Here is a 12,556-nt window from a genome sequence, read left to right on the forward strand (position 1 = left end):
CATAGTTGGAAAAAGGTCGGTTTTCTGTGTTCGACCGGGGTGTCAAATTTTTTCCTTCCTGTTGACAGGGTTTCGGTTGATCTATTAATATGCACCACCTGACAGATGTTTCTCTCACATTTCCGAGAAGTAGCCGATTTGAAACGGGATACGGATAGCTTCCAAGTCTCTACATCTGCAGATTTCTGTACTTTTTACATAGGTTACTGTGTAAGACTCGTGAGCCAGATTGCATCTATCGAGCAGAAAAGGTGAATCATAGTATTGCTTGATTTTGATACCCGCTTTAGAGAAAAAAAAGGAAAAATTAAAACAACTAAGAGCAAAGAAAACACATATTCTATGACCATCAACGACAACGCAGATTATCCTCTCTATGCTAATAAATCAACACAGGCAGACGTAAAATTGATGCCAGATACAGATTCTACCGATGACGTGAGTTCAGTATTGGAGGAAATATTACCCTCTTTCCACATGCACAATGATGTCTTTTATAAGACAATTCTAGATAATAGCAACGAAAACGAGGAAGATGATGATGCCAACTTGCCTGAATATACATCAGATGTAGAAACGATGATCGAAGGTAACGATTCTAATGATCGAGAGATAGGTGATCCAATAAACAACCCTAGTTTGATCTTATTGAATAATGTCGACAAGTTACCTAGAGTTAATGTTAATGTTAGCATTAAGGTTGTTTTAACCAAGAAACAACCCCGAATAGGGGAACTTCCCGAGAAGGAAAGTCCTTTAGTTGAATATGGTCCGGGTGATAAAGTTACTGGGTATGTTCTTGTCAAGTCTAACAATAAAGAACCGGTGCGATTTGAATCATTTCACGTGTCACTTGAAGGTGTTGTTAAAGTCCCAAAAATACAGGCCGATTCCACAAAAAAGATTTTAAGTTATCCGTTTTTGATAATGCATGACTTGAACGCATCTTATCATGAAGGTCATATACCAATGACTGCATATGGCGAAGATAGAGTTTTGCAAGCTGATCCAACCGATAATTCATTAATTGGATTTAAAAATCGGACAATTGTGCCAAATCTAACGCATAAGAAATTCTTCACATTTAGATTGCCCTATAATTTGCTAGATACGACATGCCCTGATAACATCAGTGAGCATTTGAATTTGTTACCAAGTTATGGATTAGACGAAGAAATAAGCAGGCTAATCGAAGTCAATAGAAATGTCGATCCGGCATTGAAATATAGGAGATTTGAAAATTTACCAGATAGCCCAATTTTAGTCAATGATCTAGCACCCAATGGCCAATCAATTTCTTATTTTATCAAAGTTCAGATTGTCGGACGCACTAGTATAGTCAAAAAAGTCAAAGCACAAATTCCAAAAGACGTGAGTAGTCGATATTCAATTTTCAATGTTAAAAAATGTTATCTAAGAGTTAAGGCAATTAGGGAAGGCCTTACTAATAATCTTATCAATGCAATGAGCGATGGAGCTATAATAAACAGCTATAGAACATGTGAGCAGATAGCATATTTTGAGGAATATGTGATCAAATCACTTCAGCGGCTGAAAACGAGAGCACAGTTAATAACTGCCGGTATAAAAGATAAAGTGAAACAAGACGAGTATATTGCTTCATTGGAATCCGATGAAACAAAGAAAGCCAAACATCTAAACAAAACCACCAATCTCAACCAAAACATCATAAGGTGTAATAATCATTATTACCTAAATCATGATAAAGTTGAAATTTCCAAGGATATTTTTGGGAGATCAGGTGGAAGTATTTATATAAAGGCTTCCATGCCAAGCGACAGCCATATAAATTCCATCAAGTCACATTTGCTTCATGGTAAATCTGAAAACCGCCCCATTATGAACCGAAACTACAGTTTACCCTTGAGTCATACAACTTCCAATTCCACATTAGCATTGTCTAGTGTCAGGTCATCACCAAATTTCAATGAATTGGCTGATCAAGATGTGCAATTTATTGAGCTGGACTTACAGTATCGGGGCAAGCTTGGTAGGTTTGAACTACCTTCATCGATAAATATAAACTCGGTTATCAAGGCTGTGAATGTTTCCTCAGTCAATTGTATACCATTCAACATCGATGGTGAGTTTTTGATGGATGACCAACTACATGCACATGTATTACCTAGCTTACGAGCCAACTTTAAGACATATGGGGATGAGGTAGATATGCTGCGTGACCGGAAAGTTTTAGTTGGTAAAGAACTACGGAATTCAATTGAAGCAATCAAAAATTTGACAATTGTGGAAACACCGGTTTCTAAAGTGGAATTTTCACCCGAAGTTGTTGATTTGACAAAGGAATGGCGGTATGAGGAGGAAACAAAGTGTTACAAGGCTTCAATCCGAGTTCCCTTGGAACTAAACAGTAAACTATTACGTCGAAGCTCAGTTCATTTACTACCTACCTTTGAAAGTTGTTTGGTGAGTCAGTTTTATTTAGTTTACTTCACCTTGAGTATAAAGAAGTCCAAGAAGTACATAACATTCAAGTTCCCTATCAAAGTTGTGTAATCTAGTCGTTCCTATATATTAAGGTATAATTTATAGCCGAAACATCACAACCCTCCCACCATCCCCTCTCACGTGACCACCAGTAGCCCTAATTACCGTTTTCGGCCGCAGATTTTCTTTGTTGCAATTTTTTTTTCTCCATTCGACGAGATGCAATTTCCAGCGACGAGTTTTGATGGAGCTTTTTTTTTTCAGCTAGTTTCATCACTGAGTTGGTCCTTTTAGTTTTCGACTGGATTTATATTGCAAAGTAAGGAACTAGTCTGCAGTTTTTTTGCTTAAAGAGTGATTATTCCAAATTAAACCGACATGTCTACTGAAACCGCATTATCCTACGCAGCAGTTATCTTAGCTGACTCTGAATTAGAAGTTTCTTCTGAAAACTTATCCAAATTAGTTGCAGGTGCAAACATTGAAATTGACTCTATCTGGGCTCAAATTTACGCAAAGGCATTAGAAGGTAAGGACTTGTCCTCTTTATTATTCAACTTTGAAGTTTCTGCATCTCCAGCAGCAGGTGCTTCCGCAGGTGCAGCAGCAGGTGCATCTGGTGAAGCAGCAGCTGAAGAAGAAGTTGAAGAAGCAAAGGAAGAATCCGATGATGACATGGGTTTCGGTTTATTCGATTAAACTAGTTAGTTTTTAATGTTAATCTTATAACTTTTATAAATTTTGTGTTAAAAATATCCATTAATCATTGAAATAACCTAAAAAATCCTTGGTTGTCTGCATATTGTTAGTAGGCTAGATGCTATAATACATTGTTTCCGCCAATGTTATACATCCTCCGATTTCATTAAACTAGCAAAATAACATATTAACTACAGGAACATTCAAGGTGACACTATTAAACGCTGTTTTGTAGACCGATTTTAAGAGTAAGATGAAATATATATATAAAAGATAGGTTTATTTAAAAATTAGAATTATTTCTTCTTTTCAGCTTCAGCTTCAGCTCTTTCAGCTGCTCTCTTTGCTCTAATACCCTTGTATCTCTTTTCAGATCTTGCTAATCTTAAGGTTCTGTAAGCAGTTTGTTCTGGAACAACAACAGCTCTTGGGGTGACATCAGCTGCTGGTTGTTCAACTGGGAAGGTAGCAGAGATGGAGACTTGTTCACCAGTTGGCTTGGTGTTCTTGTCAAAGATGATCAAGGAGTCCTTGTAAGCTTGTAATCTTGCAACGTTAGCTTCAAAAGATTCAACAGATCTGTTGACTCTTCTCAAGTCAACAGCAATACCAATGGTTCTAGCATACTTTGGAGTGTAACCAACAGCCTTCAATTCAGCAACGGTGAAACCCTTGCCTGCTCTGACTTTTCTGTTGTACTTGATGGTTGGACATCTGACAATTGGTCTAAGTAAATCAACTGGCTTTGGTGCAACTCTAGCAGACTTTGCAGCTCTTGCAGCTCTTCTGGATGCCTTCTTACCAGCTTGGTCAAGATGGACTCTGACTCTTTCTTGCCAGTGCTTTCTGAAGTGGTTCTTAAGAATTGGAAGGTTCTTGTGGATAGCTATATTAGAGATGAAACAATGTTAGTACGTCTTCTTTTACTTTATAGACTTGCCCTTCATGACTTTTTTTTCAACTACTTCTCTCCAGTATTTGATGTATTGGATTTGATTTCTTAAAACTCAATCCAACATTCAAATTTTCATCTTGGTGGTGCTGCTCTTGTTCGAGTATATCCAATAAAATCCATGTAGTTTGACTGATTTAACATACCCAATGTTGTTGTACCAAATTTTTTTTTTCTTCCTACAAAACCCAGCTTCTAATATCGCCCATAACAGTATCTCCTATATCCAGCATTTCTACTGAAACAATAGATTAACGTCTATAGGTTTACTAGTATGGCAAAGAATAAAGACAAACTTTTTTCCTTCCTTCAGCAGTTCAGCCATAGAGAACCTCTGGAATCTTGAAACTTGGATAACAGCAACCAATACATCCTTTGAAGAGAAATGCTACCGAGCAAGTGCACGTAACAGTAGTGGCAATGGTGGTGACGGTGTCATGTACATACCCATTGTTGATGTGTCTGGTTTGAGGAACAAACTAAAATGGGTTCTACACTATGTATTTCCAAAGATTGAAAAAATTGATGAATATCACAAACTTTACATCCCCCATAGTGGAAACCGACTCACTCCCATTCCCATTCCCACCCTCACCCTCACCCTCTCCGCCAACATTTCCTACTCTCCCCTTCCTCTCTCCTTGCCCCCCACAGTGGCCGTTTTGGTTGTTTCCCACGTTCGCGCTACGGCGGGCGGGAAAGCTATATTTTTTTGGTGCACCCCCACCGTCCGCTCACTGGGGTTTCCGCCCGCCTTTTTTTTTGTTCTATCCCTTGCCGCCCAACAACAAAAAATAAACACCAGAGACCCGCGCACCGCACACAACGCGTGTGCATGGATGCACGTGCAAGCAGTCACACACGGGACACCGCACACGCCGCGCTTGTTTGGATAGAAATACAAAACAGATGGGCTTTACTGGGAAAAGGAGAAGGGGAAAGCAGCTAACGGACGCGTGCAGCGGGCGAGGGGGTCGAGGGTGTAGGTGGCCCCCCTACCGCTTCCCACAGCAACCGCCCACAAACCTCGAGATCCCCACTGGATCTACCGGCCCCACTGGCCCCACTGGCTTCAGTGGTGGGGGGTCTCAGGGGACCTCACGAGTTTTACCGTTTGGTGGAAGGTCTGGCAAATCCCCCCTAGTGGTTGTGGGATTGTGTGCAATATTGACGAAAAAAAAAAACTTTGGTTATACATTACATTACAAGTTGTAGAGTTTCTGATTCATAGTTTTACATCTCTTGAACCTTTCTCTGTACTACCAAACGTCATGTCTGCTGTCGAAGAAGAAAAGAAAGTCGTCATCCCATCTGTCCAAGTATGTATATTGTTGTCATTTATCTACAAATGCCATTAGTTTTGTGATTATACCAAAAAGAGGTTGAAAGGAACACTGAAATTTGCACTGGACCAATGGACTGTTATTGCAAATAGAAGAGTACCAACTGTTGCTGCAGCCACTATGGAGTGCGGGGACGAGTGTGCTTTGCTTTGTTAGCCAATTTGGCAAGATAATTAGCGGCGCCTATGTCTGCAGCATACGAGTTTAGATTCTGCGTATTCCACTTGAAAACTCAATGTGGATATTTACGATGGCTCTTGTCTGTTTGTAATTGCAAGAATTTTTACAGTTTGGCAATTCATTGCTTGCTGGTCCTTTTTTTCCAATGATGATTTCTGCCTCTATTTACTCTGCAACAAGATGAGAAAAATACTAACATTTACGATTACTCTGTGATTATTATTTTTAATATAGACTTTTGGTAAGAAGAAGAACGCTACTGCTGTCGCACACGTTAAGCAAGGTAAGGGTTTAATCAAGGTCAACGGTTGCCCAATCACTTTAGTTGAACCAGAAATCCTAAGACACAAGGTTTACGAACCATTATTATTAGTTGGTTTAGACAAATTTGCAGGTTTAGACATCAGAATCAAGGTCACTGGTGGTGGTCACGTTTCTCAAGTCTACGCTATTAGACAAGCAATTGCAAAGGGTTTAATTGCTTACACTGCTAAGTACGTTGATGAAGCTTCAAAGAACGAATTAAAGAAGGTCTTTGCTGCTTACGACAGAACCTTGCTTATTGCAGATGCAAGAAGAATGGAACCAAAGAAGTTCGGTGGTCGTGGTGCAAGAGCAAGATTCCAAAAATCCTACCGTTAAAAAGTTTATTACATGTGTGTATACTTTTATATTTCATTACTACCATTATATACAACTTTGTTAACTTTGAAAAGATAATCTAATAAAACAAATTTGCCTAGACAGTACTGCATCTACTACTTTGAGGTACCGTTAGTGGGAAACTCCGTTGAGTCTAAGCTTCTTGGAGGAGCCTTGTTGGTCTTGAGGTAGCAACACCGTAAAGGGTGATACAGGTTCTAACACAGTGAAAAATTGACTTCTCCCAAAATGTTCAGGGAAGAATTAATTAATCGTTCTTTTTTTTCTTAACAATACCCTCATTTTTTCCTATATAGATTGACTCACAATGTCATTGACACATGCGATATATAAAGAGTGGACATTTTCTTCCTTGGCATTTCTATAGGATTAATTTTTTTTGTTTCTCTTAGAGCATATTGACTAATATCTAATCTTCCCACATATAAACTAAAGATGGTTCACGACGCATTATCCGCATCTCACAGAGCAATGGTCTCCGGTCACTTAAAGGAAACCGATCCTGAAGTTGCTAAAATCATTGAAGATGAAATTGACAGACAAAAGCACTCCATCGATTTGATTGCATCCGAAAACTTTACTTCTACCTCTGTCTTTGATGCATTAGGAACTCCAATGTGTAACAAATACTCCGAAGGTTATCCAGGTGCTAGATACTACGGTGGTAATGAACATATCGATAGAATCGAATTGTTATGCCAAGCAAGAGCTTTGAATGCTTTCCATTTGGATTCCGAAAAATGGGGTGTTAACGTCCAATCCTTATCTGGTTCCCCAGCTAACTTACAGGTCTACCAAGCTATCATGAAACCACACGATAGATTGATGGGTCTTGATTTACCTCACGGTGGTCATTTATCCCATGGTTATCAAACTGATACCAGAAAGATCTCTGCTGTTTCCACATACTTTGAAACCATGCCTTACAGAGTTGACTTGAGCACTGGTTTAATTGATTATGATATGTTGGAGAAGACTGCTATTTTGTTTAGACCAAAGACCTTGGTTGCGGGTACTTCAGCTTACTGTAGATTAATCGATTACAAGAGAATGAGAGAAATTGCTGATAAAGTTGGTGCTTACCTTGTTGTCGACATGGCACATATCTCTGGTTTAATTGCTGCTGGCGTTATTCCATCTCCTTTTGAATATGCTGATATTGTTACAACTACCACACACAAATCCCTGAGAGGTCCAAGAGGTGCAATGATTTTCTTCAGAAAAGGTGTTAGATCAGTCAATCCAAAGACCGGTAAGGAAATCTACTATGATTTAGAGAACCCAATCAACTTTTCTGTTTTCCCAGGCCATCAAGGTGGTCCTCATAACCATACCATTGCGGCTTTAGCAACTGCTTTAAAGCAAGCAGCAACCTCAGAATTTAGGGAATACCAAGAACAAGTCTTGAAGAATGCAAAGGTTTTGGAAACTGAATTCAAGAAGAGAGGATATAAGTTAGTCTCCGATGGTACTGATTCTCATATGGTTTTAGTTTCATTGAAGGATAAGGGCATTGATGGTGCAAGAGTTGAAGCTGTCTGTGAGAAGATTAACATTGCATTGAACAAGAACTCCATTCCAGGTGACAAGTCCGCTTTAGTTCCAGGTGGTGTTAGAATCGGTGCTCCTGCAATGACCACCAGAGGTGCCTCAGAGGAAGACTTTGCAAAGATTGTCTATTACATTGACACTGCTGTTCAATATGCAAAGAAGGTCCAATCAGAATTGCCAATTGAAGCAAACAAGTTGAAGGACTTCAAGAAGACCATTGCTGAAGGTTCCGATGAGTTGACTTCTTTGAAGAAAGAAATTGCATTATGGGCAGGTGACTTCCCATTATCTACTTAAATCTGATATGGTAACAGCTATATTATATCTTGCTTTTTTATCTTATGAGAATGAGAATAGAGGGAATTTCATTCAACAGGTTGTTTCAATTTCTGTCTCATTTCTTCCATCATTTATTACGTACATAATTTTTTATATTCCATTTTTACTAAATAAAAACAGTCTCAACGCTTTGATTAAACTCTAATGGAATAGTAGCATGTATTCAAATAAAAGAGCAAAAAGTCGGCTATACGTATATCATGGCTTGGAATCTACCGATTCCTAGGTGAGTCTCTGACGTCAATTAACACTACTTCAATACTTTTAGTTTATGGAATGTTCCTCCCAATTCCCCACAAGATATAAACACCAGTGGCAGATGCCCGAAATAAATCTTTAGTGGGATGACTCCCTAAATAGGTCCAGCCTATCAATCCAGGTAATCGCTTTCTCAGCTCGTGGGTAACATTTGATCTGATTACAAGAAACAGCACCATTTATACGTTCCATTAGAAACGTATGTATATGAATGGTAAATAGTCTTAGATGGTCACACGATCCAACATGCCTCAAAATTCTAACTTTACATACCAATCAGTCCTAGTATTAATCCTATCGCTATATCGTTTATCTTTTCAATTGATGCTGATTAGTATATATAGGCTGTCTGATACTGAATTTTTTATACTGAGACTAATTATACTTTCAATAGATCTTTATAGAGAGAATAAAATTGTGATCAAAGAAACTTACTTTCACCGGTCTCTTTTTGTGTCAGTCAAAGTGCCCTACTAATCCAACCCAATCTTTTGTATTTCATGAAGCCAACGTCGATTTCCGTTAAAAGGGAGTTTTATGTATATACTCAATTCAGAACAATGCGTAAACATGAAATTTAGACTTGGTAGAATGAAAGATTCGAGCATCGAAAGGATAAATTTGAGGTTTTTGTGTTGACCATTACCAAGTCTATATGATCTGAAAATAAAAAAAAAATAATTTCTAGAATTTCATCTGAGTACTAAACTTATTATCCATGTATGACTATTGAAGCAAATAAACAGTATATGAGAGTATAAATAAGCGTAAAATGTCTGCATTTACAAACAGCTTGAATTCGCAATTACGGATGTTATCGATTGATGGACAATTAGAAAATCCCAATGAGAGTCTGAATTTGGGACAACTTTCATTGAGCAATCTGCCTGATGGCGAAGCACCTTCAAATGATAAACTTCCCAATGATTTGAACTTGTTGAAGAGTATGCTTGAAATGAGAGTTAGATATACTCGTCCAAGACATGGAGGAGAATGGGAATTTTCCAACATTCCCAATGATATACGATACATCCAAGAAATAATACGATTTATCGATGCAAACTGCGCCCAGGATGCCAATATTCACAATACACAAAATCCCGTTTCAAATAGCTACAAGAAGTATCTACAACCATTAGAGATTCTGCCAGAAGAATTGGATTCCGAATTTGGAATACGATTTTACCCATATTTGTCATTCAAAAGTGTCCGTGGGCAGCTGATCAAACAGATCAAGGCTTCACAATATGAATTTTTGAGCGGATTGTTGGAATTCCCAAGGGACAAAAGGAAATCCATTCATACATCATGGATCATATATCCAAAGAATAGCAAGTTGTCAATTGAAGACTATAATGTCTACTACAATAGGATGGACGATAATCTAAAGGAATGGTTAATGAATTATTGTATAACCGACAAATCGACATATGGATTATGCCAGGAACCCCAGTTGACGAGTTTCGATGTGCTGTTCAGAATAGTTTCAATGCAAAATCAGTCGTATCAGATCAAATCATTGATTGAAATGATTGTGACAAATTCAGGTAGTGAGGGATATCTGAAGGATGACAATTTCCTCACGTATTTAACATACGTAGATCATTTACAAAGCGCAATTGAGACATCGTTTCCCAAGTGTCTTAATCCATATAAATGTGCCATGAATCTTATGTTTATATTGAAGGGTATGTCCAAGTATCCCGAGTTGATGCAACAATTCCAAGTTGTGATTCATCAGTTTCTGAATGAGTATCCTAATTTTACGTTGGGAGATCTAACAAAGTTTTTACAGGATCGTAATATGCCCAATATTGGAGGTTTATTAAAAATAAGTAGTTAATTATAAATAAAAGAATATGGTTGCGTTTTTTCTCCTTTTTTGGTTTTTGTTTTTTTTTTGGTTTTATGAAGAACTTTTTTCTCTTTGTTTTGTTTTATTCGTTTTTGCTATCATTTGAATAACAGAACTTATCATATTGATAAAAATATCTGTGATGGTAGTTGGAAATTAAGCAAAGATGGAAAAAATAAGTTATTTCTTATAACCTAATTGTTGCAAGGACTTCTTAAGAGCCTCATAACATTGAGGGAACTCGTCCTTTCTTTGGCCAACAACACTGTCACCCATATGGCCGATTCTGAAATATTTATCCTTGTAGTCTTTGTAAATACCGGAGGCAATGGTGAAGCCATTTTCAGCCATTTTAGCCAATAAATCGCCGCCATTGATACCTTCTGGATAATAAACAACAGACAAGCCGTGTGCTGCATGACTTGGAGAAGTTGGAACCAACTTGAGCCCCAATTCATTGACCAACTTATTTTTGAAGTTATCGGAAGCAACTTTATGGGCATTGATTCTCTCATGGATTGAACCAGACGCCAATAATTCATCAAGAGAAACGTCCAATGCATGAACCAATTGAACTGCAGGAGTGGCGAAATAAGCGCCTTTACCTGCTTCGTAGGCCTGCATAATTGGAATCCATCTCTTCATGTCGGCGAAAAAGGAGGTTGGTTTCTCCTTAGAGAGTGCCTTTTCAATTGCCCTCTTAGAAGCAATGGAGATGGACAAGCCGGCAGGAACACCAATTGCCTTCTGGGAGGCGGTCAAGACATAGTCGATTCCCCAAGAGTCGAATTCCAAAGACTCACAAGCGGTTGCACAAACGGCGTCAACGACAATCAAGGAATTTGGTGACACGTCTTTGATGATTTTAGAGATTTCTTCAACATTGGACAAGACACCAGAAGATGTATCAGTTTGAGTGATTGTGATGACATCATATTGAAGATTGGAGATTTTTGATTTGAATTTTTGTAGGTCGACAACGTCACCAAAGGATTCTGCCTCCAAGATGTCGACATGGTCGGAGTATACTTTGAGACAGTTTGAGAAGGAGTCCGAGAAGAATCCCGTAGACAGTACCAAGACTTTATCAGATCTATTGACAAGATTAGCCCCACATAAATCCCAACCTAAAGTACCGGAACCAGACAAAATAAAAGGCTGAGAAGCTGAAGAAGGAGACGAACAGAAAACCCTTCTAGTTTTCTGTAAGGCGGATTGGAAAACTTTGATGAATTCAGGAGAAGTGTGGGCCTGAGAAGGAGTGGCCATAGCCTTGAGGACATTGGCGGAGAATTCAATAGGGCCGGGAATAAATGTAAGTTTTCTAGACATGGTTGAAGTTAGAGATTGTGAATTTGGATTACCAATGTTGTCTTATAGAAGGAGTTGCAATTGGAAAGGTAAAAGTGTAGAGAAAATAGTGAAAAGGTCAAAATGAAAAGGTCAAAATGAAAAGCCAATCAAAGTTTCTAGCAATACTTCTTCAGAGATTGGTAAGAAAGATAAATACAGTAGTTGAATTACTAAACCAGAAAAAGAAGACTTTTTTTTTCTCCAATTCCATCATTGGAAGATGTACTGGAGTACTACTAGTTTCTCTATCAGTGAGAGCATTGCCGGAAATCGAATAGCTTGTGTACAATAATAGAATATACAATGTAATCGCTGCATTTAGGGGGGGAGTTTCTCTCTCGCCAAACCAATCAGGCAAAAAGGCTCTTGTTGTTTCCCAAAGAGGGAAAAATAAAAGACATTTGCTGACGATTACGGGGAAAGCGCCGAACCGTGGAGGCGCTGAACCGTTTCGGAGACGCGGGACCGGCTTCTTTTCCCCTGGAACGAGAAAAGGGGGAGAAAATGGCCCGTTTTGGCTACACTTGGTGAGGGTTGCCAAATTGGAAGCCGGTCACTTATGGAGGGAGGCGAGAAGGTACGTTAGATGGTGTAGTTGAAGAAAGACAGTTGTATTTATTTTGGCGTAGACAATAGCACAGTGGAGTGTCAATAATTGCACAATCTAGAGACGAACATGATTACCGACATCGATCTCAGTTATATCACCATTGGGTTCAGTCTTCTTGCCATGGGGTTTATTCTCATCTACGGTGTTCTTGAAACCAATGTCAGGCCAGCTGGCAAGAACCAGTAGTCAGCTGCTGCTCTTCGCATTGCTTAATTTACCTCGATTTACTTCATCTTACTAATTGCAAGAGGACCGACGCGTCGGCGCTGTTGTAACGCACGGTCACG

General features: G+C 38.8%; 7 protein-coding genes across 7 annotated transcripts; 5 read left to right on the forward strand and 2 right to left on the reverse strand.

Annotated features, from left to right (window-relative positions):
• Positions 1 to 342: 342 nt before the first annotated feature.
• On the forward strand, positions 343 to 2,535 carry C5L36_0C06570 (uncharacterized protein; the record flags this gene model as incomplete). Its single annotated transcript, XM_029466353.1, has 1 exon — positions 343 to 2,535. The coding sequence occupies one exon, from the start codon at positions 343 to 345 to the stop codon at positions 2,533 to 2,535; it is 2,193 nt and encodes a 730-aa protein (XP_029322213.1).
• A 309-nt stretch (positions 2,536 to 2,844) lies between these two features.
• Positions 2,845 to 3,165, forward strand: C5L36_0C06580 (uncharacterized protein; the record flags this gene model as incomplete). The annotated part of the gene is made up of 1 exon (XM_029466354.1): positions 2,845 to 3,165. The coding sequence occupies one exon, from the start codon at positions 2,845 to 2,847 to the stop codon at positions 3,163 to 3,165; it is 321 nt and encodes a 106-aa protein (XP_029322214.1).
• Positions 3,166 to 3,461: 296 nt separating this feature from the next.
• On the reverse strand, positions 3,462 to 4,568 carry C5L36_0C06590 (uncharacterized protein; the record flags this gene model as incomplete). Its single annotated transcript, XM_029466355.1, has 2 exons — positions 3,462 to 4,051; positions 4,565 to 4,568. The coding sequence occupies 2 exons, from the start codon at positions 4,566 to 4,568 to the stop codon at positions 3,462 to 3,464; spliced, it is 594 nt and encodes a 197-aa protein (XP_029322215.1).
• An 820-nt stretch (positions 4,569 to 5,388) lies between these two features.
• Positions 5,389 to 6,282, forward strand: C5L36_0C06610 (uncharacterized protein; the record flags this gene model as incomplete). The annotated part of the gene is made up of 2 exons (XM_029466356.1): positions 5,389 to 5,436; positions 5,875 to 6,282. 2 exons carry the CDS (start codon positions 5,389 to 5,391, stop codon positions 6,280 to 6,282), a joined length of 456 nt encoding a protein of 151 aa, XP_029322216.1.
• A 456-nt stretch (positions 6,283 to 6,738) lies between these two features.
• On the forward strand, positions 6,739 to 8,151 carry C5L36_0C06620 (uncharacterized protein; the record flags this gene model as incomplete). Its single annotated transcript, XM_029466357.1, has 1 exon — positions 6,739 to 8,151. One exon carries the CDS (start codon positions 6,739 to 6,741, stop codon positions 8,149 to 8,151), a length of 1,413 nt encoding a protein of 470 aa, XP_029322217.1.
• Positions 8,152 to 9,223: 1,072 nt separating this feature from the next.
• Positions 9,224 to 10,294, forward strand: C5L36_0C06630 (uncharacterized protein; the record flags this gene model as incomplete). Its single annotated transcript, XM_029466358.1, has 1 exon — positions 9,224 to 10,294. The coding sequence occupies one exon, from the start codon at positions 9,224 to 9,226 to the stop codon at positions 10,292 to 10,294; it is 1,071 nt and encodes a 356-aa protein (XP_029322218.1).
• Positions 10,295 to 10,486: 192 nt separating this feature from the next.
• On the reverse strand, positions 10,487 to 11,638 carry C5L36_0C06640 (uncharacterized protein; the record flags this gene model as incomplete). Its single annotated transcript, XM_029466359.1, has 1 exon — positions 10,487 to 11,638. One exon carries the CDS (start codon positions 11,636 to 11,638, stop codon positions 10,487 to 10,489), a length of 1,152 nt encoding a protein of 383 aa, XP_029322219.1.
• Positions 11,639 to 12,556: the final 918 nt, after the last annotated feature.

The sequence above is a fragment of the Pichia kudriavzevii genome, chromosome 3, assembly GCF_003054445.1.
Source record: "Pichia kudriavzevii chromosome 3, complete sequence".
NCBI classification, from domain to species: Eukaryota; Fungi; Ascomycota; class Pichiomycetes; order Pichiales; family Pichiaceae; genus Pichia; species Pichia kudriavzevii.